Source organism: Rutilus rutilus, assembly GCF_951802725.1.
Source record: "Rutilus rutilus genome assembly, chromosome: 4".
NCBI classification, from domain to species: domain Eukaryota; kingdom Metazoa; phylum Chordata; class Actinopteri; order Cypriniformes; family Leuciscidae; genus Rutilus; species Rutilus rutilus.
The window spans coordinates 33,327,615-33,347,353 of record NC_140212.1 but is presented as its reverse complement, the minus strand read 5'-3'; the positions used below and the strand labels follow the sequence as shown (position 1 = coordinate 33,347,353).

Here is a 19,739-nt window from a genome sequence, read left to right as displayed (position 1 = left end):
AATTCCTTTTAACCTCTCAACTATGTTCAATGGCTTCTTAAGTTTAGCAAACAAATCGCTCGAGTGGGTGTAAATACCACTCACTTTCATTTTGTTTATTTTTTGCATAACCTGCAAAAATCACTCTATGCCATTGCTGCTTCTGCAAACCGCTGATCAATGCTCCAAACAAACACATTTGTTGACACGTTTCCTGCATGGAGTTTTCGCGTCGCTCAAAGTACGTCACCCGGATCGTTGGTCTGATTGGTTGAAGGACTATCCAATTGCCTATAGAGTCATTTAAACTATGCCCGTTGATCATGTATCTTGTGCAGTAGAAAATACAGAGCAGACTCCCCAGACTAATCTTCAATCTTGCAAACATATTTTTTATTGAATTTTACAACACATTTAACAAACGAACAAACATAGTCCTCTTAAATACAAACATAACTTAAACTTAATATTTCACAACCTAAACCCCAAAGTAAAAAAAAATAAAAAAATAAAAAAATAATAAAAAAAAAAAAATAATAAAAAAAATAAAAAAAGACAACACCACCACACATAACAGAGTAACAAAGGCAACTAGATGCGAAAGTTCGTCGAGACAAACTTTAAGTTGGCTTGAGAAAGTTTGGACCGGAACGTTTTTTGCTAGGCGGTTGTTAGGATGTTATGGGTGGTCGCTATGGTGTTGCTAGGCGGTTGCTACGGTATTCTGGGTGGTTGCTAGGCGGTTGCTAGGGTATTTTGGGTGGTTGCTAGGGTGTTTTGGGTGGTTGCTAGGGTGTTTTGGGTGGTTGCTAGGCGGTTGCCAGGGTCTTTTGTGTGGTTGCTAGGCGGTTGCTAGGGTGTTCTGGGTGGTTGCTAGGATATTTTGGGTGGTTGCTAGGGTCTTTTGGGTGGTTGCTAGGGTATTTTGGGTGGTTGCTAGGCGGTTGCTAGGGTGTTTTGGGTGGTTGCTAGGCGGTTTTGGGTGGTTGCTAGGCGGTTGCTAGGGTATTTTGGGTGGTTGCTAGGGTGTTCTGGGTGGTTGCTAGGCAGTTGCTAGGGTGTTATGGGTTGTTGCTATGGTGTTGCTAGGCGTTGCTAAGGTATTCTGGGTGGTTGCTAGGTGGTGGCCAGGGTGTTCTGGGTGGTTGCTAGGCTGTTTTGGGTGGTTGCTAGGGTATTCTGGGTGGTTGCTAGGGTCTTTTGGGTGGTTGCTAGGGTCTTTTGGGTGGTTGCTAGGCGGTTGCTAGGGTCTTTTGGGTGGTTGCTAGGGTCTTTTGGGTGGTTGCTAGGCGGTTGCTAGGGTCTTTTGGGTGGTTGCTAGGGTCTTTTGGGTGGTTGCTACGGTGTTCTGGGTGGTTGCTAGGGTCTTTTGGGTGGTTGCTAGGCGGTTGCTAGGGTGTTCTGGGGGGTTGCTATGGTATTCAGGGCGGTTGATATGGTGTTACTAGGTGGTTGGTAGTTATCACAGATGGTTACTATGGAGTTTTTATAGAGTTCTTAGCATGATCTTGGCATGATTTAACACTTAACTAATCGCTATTAGCATGTAGCTATTCACTGCTAGCATATGTAGCATGTTGGAAGTGCTGTTTGCTAGCATGAGTCAAAAGAGCCAAACCTCATCTCTATACGATGTTCTGATACAGAGATATAGGTCTTGCAAAACGGTTGCTAGGGTACTCAAGTTTGGTTGCTATGGAGTTGCTTGGGAGCTGGGAGCTTTAAACTTAAGAAGTTTAAATTGGTTTGAAGTTTAAAGTAGTTTAAAGTAGTTTGAAGTTTATGATAGATATATAAATAAGTTAGATAGATACAAACAAACACACACACACACACACACACACACACACACACACACACACACACACACACACAGACTACCTCGCTCACACACTCACTCAGACACACACACACACACACACACACACACACACTCAGAGTTTATGAGTTTAGAGTTTATAAGTGTACAAGTTTTTGAGTTTAGAGTTTATAAGTTTAAATGAGTTTAGAGTTCAGAATTTATTAATTTATGAGTTTAAGAGTTCATAAGTCTATGAATTCATGAGTTTATTAGTTAATTAGTTATTAAATTTAAGTTAATTAGTTTATAAGTGTATGAGATTAGAGTTTATTAGTTTAAATGAGTTTCATTGGCTAATATATATAGAATGGCAGTTTGAATTAGTTTTCAAGGGATTTAGATTTAAATTTTTGTCGGTTGGTGAGTTTGAATTTTTTTAGAATGCCCAATGTTAAGTCAATGGGAGTTTTTCCGAGTTTTGATCGTCATTTTTAGGAAAACCGTAAGTCCGATCAGTCTGAAAAGATAGAGCACACCGAGTCAGATCTGTTTGAGTGTCTGAGCCGATTTTGGAGTATGTAGAGTTAAAGCTCTAGGAGGAGTTTGAGTCAGATTTTTTAGTAAGAAGAATAATAATAATAATAATAATAACTAGATGCGAAAGTTCGTCGAGACAAACTTTAAGTTGGCTTGAGAAAAGTTTGGAGCAGAACGTTTTTTGCTAGGCAGTTGCTAGGATGTTATGGGTGGTTGCTATGGTGTTGCTAGGGTATTTTGGGTGGTTGCTAGGGTGTTCTGGGTGGTTGCTAGGGTGTCCTGGGTGGTTGCTAAGGTCTTTTGGGTGGTTGCTAGGGTATTTTGGGTGGTTGCTAGGGTGTTCTAGGTGGTTGCTAGGGTATTCTGGGTGGTTGCTAGGCGGTTGCTAGGGTTTTCTGGGTGGTTGCTAGGCTGTTTTGGGTGGTTGCTAGGGTATTCTGGGTGGTTGCTAGGCGGTTGCTAGGATATTTCTGATGGTTGCTAGGGTCTTTTGGGTGGTTGCTAGGCGGTTGCTAGGATATTTTAGGTGGTTGCTAGGGTCTTTTGGGTGGTTGCTAGGTGGTTGCTAGGGTCTTTTGGGTGGTTGCTAGGATGTTTTGGGTGGTTGCTAGGGTCTTTTGGGTGGTTGCTAGGCGGTTGCTAGGGTGTTTTGGGTGGTTGCTAGGATATTTTGGGTGGTTGCTAGGGTCTTTTGGGTGGTTGCTAGGCGGTTGCTAGGGTGTTTTGGGTGGTTGCTAGGGTCTTTTGGGTGGTTGCTAGGGTATTTTGGGTGGTTGCTAGGGTGTTCTCGGTGGTTGCTAGGGTCTTTTGGGTGGTTGCTAGGCGTTGCTAGGGTGTTTTGGGTGGTTGCTAGGATATTTTGGGTGGTTGCTAGGGTCTTTTGGGTGGTTGCTAGGGTGTTCTGGGTTGTTGCTAGGCGGTTGCTAGGGTGTTCTGGGTGGTTGCTAGGGTCTTTTGGGTAGTTTCTAGGCGGTTGCTAGGATATTTTGGGTAGTTGCTAGGGTCTTTTGGGTGGTTGCTAGGCGGTTGCTAGGATATTTCGGTGGTTGCTAGGGTCTTTTGGGTGGTTGCTAGGCGGTTGCTAGGGTCTTTTGGGTGGTTGCTAGGGTGGTTGCTAGGTGGTTGCTAGGGTGTTATGGGTGGTTGCTAGGCTGTTCTGGGTGGTTGCTAGGCGGTTGCTAGGGTGTTATGGGTGGTTGCTATGGTGTTGCTAGGCGGTTGCTAAGGTATTCAGGGCGGTTGATATGGTGTTACTAGGTGGCTGGTAGTTGTCACAGATGGTTACTATGGAGTTTTTATAGAGTTCTTAGCATGATCTTGGCATGATTTAACACTTAACTAATCACTATTAGCATGTAGCTATTCACTGCTAGCATGTGTAGTATGTTGGAAGTGCTGTTTGCTAGCATGAGTCAAAAGAGCCAAACCTCATCTCTATACGATGTTCTGATACAGAGATATAGGTCTTACAAAACGGTTGCTAGGGTACTCGAGTTTGGTTGCTATGGAGTTGCTTGGGAGCTGGAAGATTTAAACTTAAGAAGTTTATAGTGGTTTGAAGTTTACAGTAGTTTACAGTAGTTTGAAGTTTGACAGGTAGATAAATAAGTTAGATAGACACACACACACACACACACACAAACACACAAACACACACACACACACACACACACACACACACACACTAACTCGCTCACACACTCACTCATAAACTCAGTGTGTGTGTCTGAGTTTAGAGTTTATAAGTGTATAAATTGATGAGTTTATAAGTGTATGAGTTCTTGAGTTTTGAGTTTATAAGTTTAAATCAGTTTAGAGTTTATAAGTTTAAATGAGATTAAGAGTTCAGAGTTTATTAATTTATGAGTTTAAGAGTTCATAAGTTTATGAATTCATGAGTTTATAAGTTAATTAGTTTATAAGTGTTTATAGTTTAGAGTTTATTAGTTTAAATTAGTCTCAATGGCTCATATAGTATATAGAACGGCAGTTTGGTTTAGTCTTCAAGGTGTTTAGATTTAAATTTTTGTCGGTTTGAATTTTTTAGAACTCCCCAATGTAAGTCAATGGGAGTTTTTGAATGAGTTTTTTCGAGTTTTGATCGTCATTTTTAGGAAAACCGTAAGTCCAATCAGTCTGAAAAGATATAGCATACCGAGTCAGATCAGTCTGAGTGTCCGAGCCGAGTTTGGAGTATGTAGAGTTAAAGCTCTAGGAGGAGTTTGATATAGATTTTTTTAGGGTCAGAAGAATAATAATAACTAGATGCGAAAGTTCGTCAAGACAAACTTTAAGTTGGCTTGAGAAAGTTTGGACCAGAACGTTTTTTTGCTAGGCGGTTGCTAGGATGTTATGGGTGGTCGCTATGGTGTTGCTAGGCGGTTGCTAGGGTATTTTGGGTGGTTGCTAGGGGGTTGCTAGGGTATTCTGGGTGGTTGCTAGGGTGTTTTGGGTGGTTGCTAGGCGGTTGCTAGGGTCTTTTGGGTGGTTGCTAGGCGGTTGCTAGGGTTTTTGGGTGGTTGCTAGGGTATTCTGGGTGGTTGCTACTGTGTTTTGGGTGGTTGCTACGGTGTTTTGGGTGGTTGCTAGGGTGTTTTGGGTGTTTTGGGTAGTTGCTAGGGTGTTTTGGGTGGTTGCTAGGGTGTTTTGGGTGGTTGCTAGGCGGTTGCTAGGATATTTTGGGTGGTTGCTAGGGTCTTTTGGGTGGTTGCTAGGCGGTTGCTAGGGTCTTTTGGGTGGTTGCTAGGATATTTTGGGTGGTTGCTAGGGTCTTCTGGGTGGTTGCTAGGCGGTTGCTAGGGTATTTTGGGTGGTTGCTAGGGTGTTTTGGGTGGTTGCTAGGCGGTTGCTAGGATATTTTGAGTGGTTGCTAGGGTGTTTTGGGTGGTTGCTAGGCGGTTGCTAGGGTATTTTGGGTGGTTGCTAGGGTGTTTTGGGTGGTTGCTAGGCGGTTGCTAGGGTATTCTGGGTGGTTGCTAGGGTGTTTTGGGTGGTTGCTAGGGTATTCTGGGTGGTTGCTAGGGTATTCTGGGTGGTTGCTAGGGTGTTTTGGGTGGTTGCTAGGCGGTTGCTAGGATATTTTGGGTGGTTGCTAGGGTCTTCTGGGTGGTTGCTAGGCGGTTGCTAGGGTATTTTGGGTGGTTGCTAGGGTGTTTTGGGTGGTTGCTAGGCGGTTGCTAGGGTATTCTGGGTGGTTGCTAGGGTGTTTTGGGTGGTTGCTAGGGTATTCTGGGTGGTTGCTAGGGTGTTTTGGGTGGTTGCTAGGGTGTTTTGGGTGGTTGCTAGGCGGTTGCTAGGATATTTTGAGTGGTTGCTAGGGTGTTTTGGGTGGTTGCTAGGCGGTTGCTAGGGTATTCTGGGTGGTTGCTAGGGTGTTTTGGGTGGTTGCTAGGGTCTTTTGGGTGGTTGCTAGGCAGTTGCTAGGGTTTTTGGGTGGTTGCTAGGGTATTCTGGGTGGTTGCTAGGGTGTTTTGGGTGGTTGCTAGGGTGTTTTGGGTGGTTGCTAGGCGGTTGCTAGGGTCTTATGGGTGGTTGCTAGGTGGTTGCTAGGGTGTTCTGGGTGGTTGCTAGGCGTTTGCTAGGGTGTTATGGGTGGTTGCTAGGCTGTTCTGGGTGGTTGATAGGCGGTTGCTAGGGTGTTATGGGTGGTTGTTATGGTGTTGCTAGGCGGTTGCTAAGGTATTCAGGGCGGTTGATATGGTGTTAATAGGTGGCTGGTAGTTGTCACAGATGGTTACTATGAAGTTTTTATAGAGTTCTTAGCATGATCTTGGCATGATTTAACACTTAACTAATCACTATTAGCATGTAGCTATTCACTGCTAGCATGTGTAGTATGTTGGAAGTGCTGTTTGCTAGCATGAGTCAAAAGAGCCAAACCTCATCTCTATACGATGTTCTGATACAGAGATATAGGTCTTACAAAACGGTTGCTAGGGTACTCGAGTTTGGTTGCTATGGAGTTGCTTGGGAGCTGGAAGATTTAAACTAAAGAAGTTTATAGTGGTTTGAAGTTTACAGTAGTTTACAGTAGTTTGAAGTTTGACAGATAGATAAATAAGTTAGATAGAGACACACACACACAAACACACACACACACACACACACACACACACACACACACAGACACACACACACACACACACACTAACTCGCTCACACACTCACTCATAAACTCAGTGTGTGTGTCTGAGTTTAGAGTTTATAAGTGTATAAATTGATGAGTTTATAAGTGTATGAGTTCTTGAGTTTTGAGTTTATAAGTTTAAATCAGTTTAGAGTTTATAAGTTTAAATGAGATTAAGAGTTCAGAGTTTATTAATTTATGAGTTTAAGAGTTCATAAGTTTATGAATTCATGAGTTTATAAGTTGATTAGTTTATAAGTGTTTATAGTTTAGAGTTTATTAGTTTAAATGAGTCTCATTGGCTCATATAGTATATAGAACGGCAGTTTGGTTTAGTCTTCAAGGTGTTTAGATTTAAATTTTTGTCGGTTTGAATTTTTTAGAACTCCCCAATGTAAGTCAATGGGAGTTTTTGAATGAGTTTTTTCGAGTTTTGATCGTCATTTTTAGGAAAACCGTAAGTCCGATCAGTCTGAAAAGATATAGCATACCGAGTCAGATCAGTTTGAGTGTCTGAGCCGAGTTTGGAGTATGTAGAGTTAAAGCTCTAGGAGGAGTTTGATATATATTTTTTTAGGGTCAGAAGAATAATAATAATAAGTTTAAATAGGATTTCAATATGTTGGCTTTCTCAAGCCAACTTAACTAGATGCGAAAGTTCGTCGAGACAAACTTTAAGTTGGCTTGAGAAAGTTTGGACCGGAACGTTTTTTGCTAGGCGGTTGTTAACCAGGTGAAGGAAATGAGGAAATTAAATTGCTACATTATGAGACACAATTGCCCTGCTTCTTAAACTTAAAAGGTTAAAAATTTCCATCTATATAGTCAACTTTGTATTTAATGAAAAAATGCATTTCTGATAAATGTGACAGTTGTAATGTACCAGAAAATGTTGAGCATGTTATTTTGTGGTGTAATAAATATAGTGCTGAGAGGATCAGTTTACATGACAAGATATACGGATTAGAACGTGGATGGATAACGACATTCACATTTGAAGTGAAATATGAAAATAAAGTAAAGTGTTGAGGCATTACAGGTAAAGATGCTCACATGCAAGATTACTTTTCTTTTCAGCGTTGAGCATTACCACCAATCACACAAGTCTCTGTTGAGCTCATTATGCAATAACCAATCAGATAAGTTACCGATGAAGAAACAATCTGCGGGTTCGCAGGGGCTTTTTGCCTCGTTCATGTCATGTGCTTTTCACCTCAGTCACTATTTTTTTTGTATTTTTCTCCCATATAAACCAACTCCCATGCCTCTGTGACATTCAGACTGGAAGATATCCCTCTTTGGATTTTGGTTGCTAGGGTACTCTGATTGGTTGCTAGGGAGTGGCTTGGCAGCTGCCAATCATGAAACTCCAAAGGCTTTTTGTCACTATGAATTTTATAAACCAACCCCCATCTCTATACGATGCTCTGATACAGAGATAAAGGTCTTGCTAAATAGTTGCTAGGGTACTCTGTTTGGTTGCTATGGAGTGGTTTGTCAGCTGCTAATGATGAAACTCCAAAGGCTGCTTTTCAGTATGAATGATATAAACCAACTCCCATGCCTCTGTGATATTCAGAATAGAAGATATCCCTCTAGGATTTTGGTTGCTAAGGTGCTCGACAATGGTTGCTAGGGAGGGGCTAGGAAGTGTTCAGGTGATTCATGATTGGCCATTTGATGCCCTGAGTGAAACGAGACCACCTTCGTGTTTCTATGATCTACTAGAGCGTTTCTAGACGTTGCTATGGTGTTCAGGGTGGTTGCTAAGGTATTTCTGGTAGTTGCTATGGTGTTACTAGCCTAGGTGGTTGGTAGTTGTCAAAGATGGTTACTATGGAGTTTTTATAGAGTTCTTAAAATCTTTAATAACGAGTGCCTTCAGTACGGCACTCGGCCTGCGGCCTTTTTCTGCCTTCTTCTGACATTCTGGCTGGATTCTGCCTATTCGCTCGAGGAAAAGTGTAGATGCGATGTAAGTAAGATATTAATGTATAATCCTTTTGATTTTTCATGTTACTAAAATAACAATGTCTTGTTTTTCTAATGCGTAAAAAGCAATTATCTGATTCCGAAATGGTTCTTGTCATACAAGAAGATTATATCTTAAGAACAGCTAATGTGGGGATGGACGCGCGTTGTCACGGTAACCATGTGAAGGTAATGAGTAAATCAAATTGCTACATTTTGAGACACAATTACTCTGTTCCCTCTAAAATGGACAAAACTGCATATTCGACAAGGGTTAAAAAAATATCTCCTACACAATCAATATTAATCTATTACGACTGTCGATAGATAGACAGAGAAGATTACGTTTTATACTTTTTTTCAGCCTTGAGCATCACAACCAATCACACAAATCTCTGTTGAGCTCATAATGCAATAACCAATCAGATTAGTTACTGGTGAAGGAAAAAAAAAAAGCGCATTCGCGGGAGTTTTTGCTGTGTTCAACCTATGTGCTGCTCACCTCAGTCAGACAGATTGCGAATTCTGTCGTGGGAAAGTGCAGACACGATGCAAGTAAGATATTAATTTAAAATCCTTTTGTTTTTCATGCTACTAAAATAACAATGTCTTGATTTTCTAAAAAGCAATTAACTAATTCATAAACGGTTCTTGACTGTGCGACACACAAGAATGACCCCACACAGAAAGTTTTCTGTATTCGTGTAATGACATTAATCATTATATCACGAACAATGATCGACAATAATGATGTTTTTAACTTACAAGGTAAAAATTGTTTTGATAAAAGCTTCAACCTTTCGGGGAATGCTTTCTGCTAGATGTGTGCATCATCTTTTGTGTCAAATCCTTACATTTAATCAATTAATTAAAACAAATATATTCTGACAGGATTTGGGTCTCAGAGAAGGGGTTCTGACAGAAAAATGTATTTTCTGGAGTAATTTCCCCACTTATTTCAAATAAAATGTATGATTTTTATGACGTTATGAAGAAATGACAATAAATTAAATGACAATAAATTAAATGACAGTAAAAAGACAATCTTTGCAATGCTGAGGAAAAACAGAAGCAGCTTCTGAAATAGCATTGTTTAATGCAGCTCACAGGAAATCAGTAATGACTTAATTAGTAAAGGACATTATTAATGCTTCGTTTTAAACATAAAACGTTTAATACATTTACTTTTTGAAATAATAAAAAAAAATTACTAAAATTTAAATGTTAAATTAAAACTGCCACTAGGTGGCAGCAATTCACTTTTAGTGAGTCATTTAGATTCAACCGTTGTTTTTAAAATTTCGTGTTTTCGGTAAGGGTATGTCTAATTTATGTAATTTTATTAAAAATGTATGTAATTTTACTCCTAAATTGAAAAACCCCATTCTAAAACAACATAGAGAAATCTTGAGGGAACCAAAGGGGCGGGGTTTTAATGTCATACCTGCACCACGCTGTCACGGGAAACACCGGATCACGATGTGATTAAAGTGCACAAGTTTTAAACAATCAGGATAGGATTAACGTCAAGGTTTAGTTAATGGGAAACACAGGGACTACATCCTGTTAAATGCATGACAAATGTATGAGTTTGTTGATATATCTCAATTAATGGGTTTTGCATTATTTTTGTGTAATTTCACACTTGTGTAACTTGAAGATTGTAACTTTCTGTTTCTATTCTCCCAGTGTTGCATTCAAATGGGTGACAAGTCCACGAGTGGCTGGTCACACCTCAGATCCAAGATGAGAACCTTGCATCACAACACAACAGGTAAGTAAAACAGTGTACCTTTTCTGCAGGTAATTAGAGGGTATGCATTGCTGTAAAAAATATATGGATGATAGAGAAGACAACACTTTGAAACATGTAAAATTATATTTTATTATCTTTAATAAGGTGTTGTTGTTTGGAACAAACTATAGAAACTAAACAAGAACAAACTAAACAAGAACAATTTAAAGTAGAAGTCTTAGAACAAAAAAAAGTGGAAAAAGGGATGAGGTTGCTGGCTAATCTGATGAGGTCTCCGTCTCATTTACGGCACGGATCTGAAGCACCCGTCTGTTTATGTGCCTGAGGACAACTTTCATCGGCAGCTTGGTGAGGAGGTCATCAGGATTCCAAGAGAACATGGTAACTGGAACTATGTACACCACCAACTCACTGCTGAGGATGTGGCAGTTGTCGTTGACCTCAGTGATGCCGATGATGTCGGCCTCTGTCTCCTGGACTTGCCCCTCAGGAATCTGTGGAAACAAACCATTATGGTAAGTTTTATTGTATTAGTACTGAAACATCTCACTGTAAGTATTTCTTTTTGTACAATTTTGCTTTTCTGTATATTAAATTCTTGTTTATTGACCTGTTGTATTAAAAAAACACACTTGCAACTCTAGTCTATTATCAGATTACAGTATTGCTGATAATCTGAACAGTTATGATTTTGTTCATGTGATACTTATTAATTGAAAGGTAGGTTTACAACTCCAAAATGCATGTTATACTCTGTTTCAGTGTATACTATGGCAGCAGTAGTGTTGTGCATTATGTACCTCCACAGTCGTGTAGGGTGAGGAGTGGAATTTTCCTCGCCCGTTGTGGATGATGCAGGGACGAAGGTGAGTAATCATCACCTCATCACCCAAGTATATGTCCGTCAGTGCCTCATCCCTCCATAGCGACACTTCTAACAACTTTCCTCCACACTGCAGCTGAATGTCCAGAACGGGGACATTAGTGCGTGTCATCTTCACGCCACGCAACTGGAAAAATTCAATTCATGGGTGAGTATAATACAGTTCTGTTTCTTATTTTTGTTTCTGGATTTCCTCAACATTGCACATTTAGATTATTTTTTTTTATTCAATTTGTTAATTACATGATTTGTTTTACAAATAAGTGAAAAATCCAAAATATGGAGTGTTGAGATTTCCTGAACATGTGTTTAAATCATGCCATGAGTCAAGCCATAGTGACAGACAGATGAAGATGGTCAGATAGAAAGATAGATAGTAAATCTGGGGGTGAAAAAGCGTGTATGGTGTCAATAGTCTTACTCAACTGTTATGTCCTGTGAATTTTCTTATAACTTTGAATCACCCATTAGATACACAAACTATTTCAAAATAAATACAATACAATGTTGTAATGTATTTAGTATATTTTTGAGACTGTTCAGCTCAAATATACAAAATTAGCAATATAATTGAATTTGCCACAGGTATTGTAGAACACGGTCATTATCACTGTTCATTTTTATAAAATTTCTGTTTTAGGCAACTTGGAACTGAATGATGAGGATGTAATGCTGTCAGGTTAGTAAATTATATTAGGTTAAAAGCTTAAAGAATTAGTTTAACACTGCAAAATGTATTAGACGGATAGAAAATGTACTCACTTCCATGATCTTCCCCTGGAGGCTGAGGTATCCACCCTTTGAGAAGATGTCCTCCTCTACGCCACTCATCACTGGAGAAGACGGACACAGGGCATGTCTGGCCTGACTCTCCGCCTCCTCTGTAATCTCCAGTGGAACCGTTTTAAATTTCAGGGTTCCAGAGCCAACAAACAAATGCATCTGGTCAAATGCATTGGACAGGGTGTATGTTTGTAAAATGTAGCTTACCCCCTCCTCAAATTCCGGGGTAAACCCATCTTTTTTATTTAAATATGTTATTAAGCCATCGCTTAAAGCACTTATAGACTGTGTTTTGAGCCTATTTATGGTAATCTTTTCTCCCTTTCGGAAGTTGAGGGCTCGCTGGTTCAAGCTCGTTGCAACACACTTGCAACGCAGAAATGCTGCCGGAGATGTTGGAGTTGCCATGCTGACGAGAAGAAAAGGCAGAGAAAGGTACATGTGAATACTCTGGCAAATATTATTTACTTTTTGTTCATAAAATTAAAGTCAAAGCAATATTTTGAAGGAAATTGTGTTGAGTTTTGGAAGAATGCTTCACCCAAAAATAAAACGCTACTGTTTTTTTATTTGAAGTGGAAAAAATTACTTTAAATGTTCCATATTGTACACCTTTCTGAAGTTTTATTTTAGGTTTTTTATTTCCTGGAGAATATATATTTGCTGTATAAGCACCAAAAACCATCTCAATATATATTTTACAGCTCCTTTCTCAGGAGCTCTGCCAAGAACAGGTCGATTTTGCCCTGTCTACTTAATATTCATGAGCCTCTCTTCTGATTGGCCTGTTGTTCTCTGAGTGACCCACCATTGGTGGGGGTGGTGAGTGACTGAGTAGTTCTGACATCACATTTATACGGAAGTCACAATGGCTTGTGAAAAGGCACAGCTGCTTTATGCAGACTGTGTGCATTTGTCTGTGGTTCGATTGTTTTGAAACTTATATGGTAGTTACATAGCCCCTAGAGCTCTGTTATCATGAAAAAAAAAAGCCAGGAAATTTCAATTTTGACAATATGGGACCTTTAAAAAATAACTTGTTCTGTCAGAACCCCTTCTCTGAGGAGGTTGTGACTGAACTTTATAAAAATCATGAATTTAATTCGAAAAATTTATTTTCTGAATAATTTATCCACTTATTTCAGTCAGAACCCCTCCTCTGAGACCAAATCCTGTCAGAATATATTTTATTATACTGTCTATTCATTGTAGCTTCATAAAAATCATCAATTTAATTAGAAAAAGTGGGAAAATTACTTCAGAAAAAACATTTTTCAGTCAGAACCCCTTCTCTGAGACCAAATCCTGTCAGAATATATCTTATTATACTGTCATTTCATCATAGCTTCATAAAAATCATGAATTTAATTTGGAAAAAGTGGAAAAATTACTTCAGAAAACATTTTTTTCAGTCAGAACCCCTCCTCTGAGACCAAATCCTGTCAGAATATATCTTATTATACTGTCATTTCATCATAGCTTCATAAAAATCATCAATTTAATTAGAAAAAGTGGGAAAATTACTTCAGAAAAAACATTTTTCAGTCAGAACCCCTTCTCTGAGACCAAATCCTGTCAGAATATATCTTATTATACTGTCATTTCATCATAGCTTCATAAAAATCTTGAATTTAATTTGAAAAAGTGGAAAAATTCAGTCAGAACCCCTTCTCTGAGATCAAATCTTGTTTTGTCATTGTCATATAGGCCTTAATACTGACATTTTATTGTAAAAATTCATTTAGTTTGTTGAAAAGTAAAAAGGGTCTCACCTGATGTGTAGTTGTTGTTGAGTGGGTCAAGTAAGGAGGAGGACAGTGGTCTTGAACTTGGCACCAGTCCAATCAGCGAATCAAAAGATATCACCATGGCACATGATGACAAGACAGATAACCTTTGACCAATGGTTTTGTTTTCTCTTTTTTTTTCTCTCCCTCCCCCTCTTTTCTCCCTCTCTTTCTCTAGCTCTCTCTCACTATCTCCCCCTCCCCCTGTGTGTGGGCAGGAGAGAGAGGGACAGACAGCAGCCAGAGTGTGTGTAGAAGAGACACCAGGTCTCACACGTACGTGTGTGTCTTACCCATGGTCTTACCTCAGTGTGTCTACCACAGTGACCCTCAATAATGTGTGTGTGTGTGTGTGTGTGTGTGTTGTGTGTGTGTGTGTGTGTGTGTGTGTGGTAAAACACTGGTATCAAATGTTCACACGTGTTCTTATTTGTTACACTGTTCATTAAAATTAAAGTTATGTTATAATGTTTTATTATATTGATGTCTTTATTATTAGGCCTATTTATCCAAAACACAGAAATGAGTTGCATTTTAGCAATTCTGGTTCCATTGTCCCATGGGTTTTGTTAAATGATTGAAATAAGGTTATATCCACAGCTTTTTTAATGTGTGCATTATCTTGGATGGGTTAAACGCAGAACTTTCACTTTATTTTATAACAGGAAAAATTGTATTTGCCAGAAAGCCTGAAAGAATGGCCAGCTACAACTCCAGTCAACTCTGCTTGATCACTGATCTGAGGACTACGTTGGCAAATCAACAGCAAAAGTAATTTATTTGTGAATAAACTGTTGGCTTCCAGGCTTTACATTACAATAATCAATTTACCTTATTGTATAATTTATTTTATCAAAACAAAATCTAATTTGGTCCCTCCTAATATATTACATATTTTGGGTTTAAAAAAGGAATTGTGCACAGGTAATTAATTAGCTGCCATATATTTAAAAAAAATTATATATACACAATTTATTATTTTTTTTGCTGGCGATTTAATAAATTAATTGTGATTAATAACTCCATTATGTTTTTAATTATTTGATTACAAGGGTTGTGGTATTTAAACGAATATAACGGCTGGCCAATGAGATCGTTGAATGTTGGATAACAAATTAAATCGTTGAATGTTGCATAACTAATGAGCTGTACGTCATTCTGGATTCTTCCGCTGACTGCTGCTTGCTTCGGTTCAGGTGAGTGAGAAAGTTTGTCTGAGGTAATTAAAATGTGTGTGGGTTAACGAGTTGAATTCAGTTAAACGTATTTGATTATAAGTGTTTATAATTACTGAAACACGAATAATAGTTTAAAAAAAATGTGAAATTGGGCTTTTTTGTTCCTGTTTATATGAAATACGGACCGCCGTCAGATAAGATTTTGGTAAAAATAATATCTATTTCATTCATACTCGACGTCGGAATGCGCTTAAGATTATGACTACGTTAGTTATAAAACACAAGGATCAGCATCAGGCGTGAATCGTTCCAAAGCTGACGCTTAATGAAAAGCTAATAATATTGTGACTGATGAAACATGAAAACAATAAACACGATGGTGACAAAATACAGTTTGTGATCTCGGGTATTTTCCTAAGAATAATGTATTTAATGCAATACGAATCGCGTTTATCATTGTGTTGAATGAATGTATTTTCTGCCTCGTTCTTTGAAAAGAAGCCTTTGGGATCGAAAACGGAAGTTATTTTAAATAATGGCGTTTTAAAGTTGAGTTTTGGTTTTATATGAATTATATTCATCTTATTGCCCTATGTTGATGCCTACATCACGATGATAAAACGGTACATTTGACTGCAAAAGTCACCAAAGTCAAATTAATAGAGGATGAGGAGGTGACGTCACGCGTTAGGGGATAACGCATACCGTTGCCATGGTTATTTCGACCAGAGAAATATGCAACGCTGCGTGAAAAGATCGTGAACGTAACTCCTCATTCTCTATAATGCTAACGTTACTCTTTTATAATAGAAACACGTCCATACTTCCATTCCTGTGTATTATCTGATTTATTTCTCTATTTTGCTTGAGTGTAAATAGGTCGTTGTTGCTACTATGTAAGTATTTGATTGACAGCCTGAGATACATTTTCAGTCATACATTTTATAACAGCAAAATTACTTGCAGATTACGGAGATGAAGAACATAGATATAAAGTGAAAAGTTTTTCTTACATTCACTTTACTTTGTGGCCATCTAGCTTTTGTGGTAAATAAATATATTTGTACATCAATTTCAGATGATCATATTAATATGATTCAGATTAGTCAATCATATTATTTTAAGACTTTACAGTTCTTCTGTACATGTCCATGCATGCAGGCCTGTGCAATATTTGATTAATATAATAGTGAATCATATGTGATTTCTTATTTTTCTCCTCCTTTCTTTTATGTAAAAATCTTGCCAGTTCATTGAATCCATTGCGGTATGTAATCTTTTACACTCTCTGTCACATTCTCAGTATTTTCATTTACAATAAATATGGAATAGCAATCTATATCAGCATATTTCAGAGCATATTTCAATAAAAAAATTTTGGAATCAAGATTATTTATTTCATTTACCTATTAGGTTTTGTATCTCCTCCACTGCCGTGTACCCACTGCCAACTGCCTTTAGCACCTTCATTCCAAGGTAATTCACTTATTCACATTAACCTCAGGGATCGAGTCTTTTTATTTTACGTCTGTAAAATCTTACCAGGTCAATGCATCCTTTGTGGTAAGTAATCTTTTTAATTGACTTTAGGTTTACATTTACAATAGATTTAGAATAGCAATCTATATCAGCATCGTATACAGCATGTGGTATTCTCTTTTTTTAAGCACTTAATATTTGCATAACATTTGTGAGTGGATCATTTATTTATTTCACTTATTAGATTTTGTGGTGTTCCACTGTCGTCTCCCTGCTGTTAAGGGTGGCCAACAGCACCTGCATTTCAAGGTAATTATACTCATATTCACCATATTAACAGTCATCAAATGTGTACAAAATACTAGACATTTCTTTTTCTTTTTTTAGGTGTCATTGCTGCTTTGAGTGTCTATGTAAGTATCACTTTAAACTTACTATATAATGTTCATCGGAGTCATTAGTCATTTGTTTCCCTGCTGTTAAGGGTGAACAGAAGCACCTTCATTTCAAGGTAATTATATTCATATTCACCATATTAACAGTCATCAAATGTGTACAAAATACTAGACATTTCTTTTTCTTTTTTTAGGTGTCATTGCTGCTTTGAGTGTCTATGTAAGTATCCCTTTAAACTTACTATATAGCCTAATGTTCATCAGAGTCATTAGTCATTTGTTTCCCTGCTGTTAAGGGTGGCCAACAGCACCTGCATTTCAAGGTAATTATATTCATATTCACCATATTAACAGTCATCAAATGTGTACAAAATACTAGACATTTCTTTTTCTTTTTTTAGGTGTCATTGCTGCTTTGAGTGTCTATGTAAGTATCCCTTTAAACTTACTATATAATGTTCATCAGAGTCATTAGTCATTTGTTTCCCTGCTGTTAAGGGTGACCAGAAGCACCTTCATTTCAAGGTAATTATATTCATATTCACCATATTAACAGTCATCAAATGTGTACAAAATACTAGACATTTCTTTTTCTTTTTTTAGGTGTCATTGCTGCTTTGAGTGTCTATGTAAGTATCCCTTTAAACTTCCTATATAATGTTCATCAGAGTCATTAGTCATTTCTTTATAATATTCTGTCTGCATGTATTTTGTCTTTGTTAACAAGGTTTTGTTTGTTAGTAAACACATTACACTGGCACTACAACATAATGTAGTATTGTGGGACAGCAAACACATTACAGCTTGAAGGAATAGCTAGAATTGTTTATCCTCACTAGTAGATTGGCTTTCTCATTTTGTTAATGTGAGACAAATTGTTACATTTATCAGTTTGTAAGGGCTATTCCACAGCTAGAAACAATGATTTAACCGTTTATGAAAAAATGTGTGAAGTCTTTCCATCCTCAATTGTGTAAGTAACCCCCTTACATATAATTTTAGTTGTAACTATATTTCTAGTGCATTTTTGTATTGTCTGTTGTTATTTATGTAAATGATACTTGCCATTTTGCATTTAACAATGTAACTGACTTTATTTATTTCTGTGTTTGTCTGTCCTGACCTGTCCTATACTTTCCTCTCCATAACTGTATATTATTCACTCAAACCTTTATCTTGCTTACTAATTTAAAAAAAATGCCTCTTCCATCCTTTCTCTTCCAAAACTCATAAATGGCCTGCCACCTCTTGCCACCTGCTGACTTGCTTGCACTATAAACTTCAAAATGCAAACTCACATCTGCTTCTAACCCTTATGCACCTATGCTTAGCTTGCCAACGCATCTTTAAAAAAAGGCCTGTACCCATGAATTGATCTATGATCATGTAGAAGTCTTGTTGCATCTTGATACATCTAAGTACATACTCAAAACCACAAATATTTGCACCCATACTCACGTCCTGTAAGATCACCGTCTCAGGTAACAAAACTGTGCTGCATCTTCAGAAATAGTAAGAGAGAGTTTCTAAAGTTTTTAACTCTTTTAAAGTACAGGTTTTTTTTTTTGATTAACGTAACTTCAATTTTATTACTGTATTACTGTTACTAATATATATATATATATATATATATATATATATATATATATATATATATACTCTTGTTATATATTAAATATTTAACTTTTCTATATATCTGATTGCATAAAAGGTGTTACGTTATCTTTATCTACGTTAAACACATTATTTTTTGTGTTTGTTTTCTCAAACATATTTGCTGGATTGCCAGTGCTGAAACATCACCATGCCAAGAAAAGGAAAGAGGAGTCAATCTCAGAAACAGCGCAGAAACCTAGAAGCTTCATGTGGCACCAGTAGTGCCTGTGTATCAGGTATGATTGATGAAAATGCTTATGTTCTGTCTGTTACAGCATCCCACTGTCAAAGCGATTCCAGGTACAACATTTACTCCAGAAGCCGTCAGTGTACTTGCAATGCATTAATGTTCCTAGCTGTCCATAATGAACGTAATGAGTTGCGCAGTTTCGATTTAGACCGTATTTTGCAGAAAGGTGATGCAGTTTACACTAGTGTCAAAAAAACACTGCAGAGCAAAAGACAATTTGTGGCTAATTTGTTAAATTTTGATGAGCTGCCAAGCACAGTAAAGACCAACTCAAACTGCTACAGCATCCTGAAACATCCTCAGAGAGTTGGATTCCTAAAAGATTCACCTGTCCTAGGCGAGTATGAAAACCTTGAGAATACTCTGCAGTGTCTCAGAGCTGATGTGAGTGACGCGTTGCTGATGTGTGGATGCACGTGTATCGCTGTATTCAGAGATCGCTCAGGGAGGTTTGGCTATTTTGATTCTCACTGCAGATCAGCATATGGAATGCCTGAAGATGAAAGCACTGGTACGGCCGTGATGTTGACCTTCTTCCGTTTAGAAGACCTGATCGAGAGGCTGATGCTATTGTTTCAAGGGTGTTTCGATTTGAGAGACGAGCAACAATTTGATCTGCTGCCTGTATCGTTCATTAACCGGATAACTGAAAGAAGTGTACGTCCTGAAGTCTCCCTAAACTGCTGTGAGCTTGAACGTGATGTGCAACCATCCACCTCTTTTGAGAACGAAGCTCTGTCAAACAAAGAACAATGCAGGTCTACTGATGTCTCACAAATGAATGTTCAAGATCCGGTTCAAAAACCATCTGAGATTACCGTTAATGGAGCCACATCAGCTAATGATCAAGCCCACTTGACTTGTCAAGATAAAATGGACGTTATAACTTCTGCCACTCAGAATCAAGACAGTAATAAAAATGTGTCATTCAGTGAACTTTCTCATGGCATGCTGTCACAGGATCAATTATCGTTGTCATCTCCTAATCACCAATATTCACAATCGACAATTAAGCAGACAGAAAAACTGAGCAAGACTCAGAAACTAAAGGCTTATTATCAAAAAAGGAACAAAGAAATGGTTCAGAGGCAAGGTGTTTATGACAAAAAACAGGCTGTACGTAAAGTCTATGATTATAAAAAAAGTAGTGAATACAGG

General features: G+C 38.1%; 2 protein-coding genes and 1 long non-coding RNA gene across 7 annotated transcripts in view; 1 reads left to right on the top strand and 2 right to left on the bottom strand.

Annotated features, from left to right (window-relative positions):
* Positions 1-19,739, bottom strand: part of LOC311289721 (uncharacterized protein) — a 58,905-nt gene that overhangs the window by 9,740 nt on the left and 29,426 nt on the right. The gene's annotated exons all lie outside the window — the stretch shown is intronic.
* On the top strand, positions 10,092-18,155 carry LOC311289748. 2 transcript variants are annotated; one of them, XR_014627215.1, is made up of 8 exons: positions 10,092-10,188; positions 10,473-10,685; positions 10,933-11,201; positions 11,694-11,732; positions 11,837-12,062; positions 12,168-12,271; positions 13,802-13,899; positions 14,289-18,155. It is a non-coding gene; the product is annotated as an uncharacterized lncRNA (long non-coding RNA). The 2 variants fall into 2 exon arrangements; XR_014627216.1 differs by lacking the exon at positions 10,092-10,188 and having other exon boundaries at positions 10,551-10,685; positions 10,933-11,036; positions 11,142-11,201.
* LOC311289734 (uncharacterized protein) lies at positions 10,428-12,345 on the bottom strand (the record flags this gene model as incomplete). The annotated part of the gene is made up of 3 exons (XM_084407974.1): positions 11,816-12,345; positions 10,971-11,180; positions 10,428-10,664 (listed from the first exon to the last, which is right to left on the bottom strand). Exons 1-3 carry the CDS (start codon positions 12,275-12,277, stop codon positions 10,428-10,430), a joined length of 909 nt encoding a protein of 302 aa, XP_084264100.1. The 5' UTR covers positions 12,278-12,345.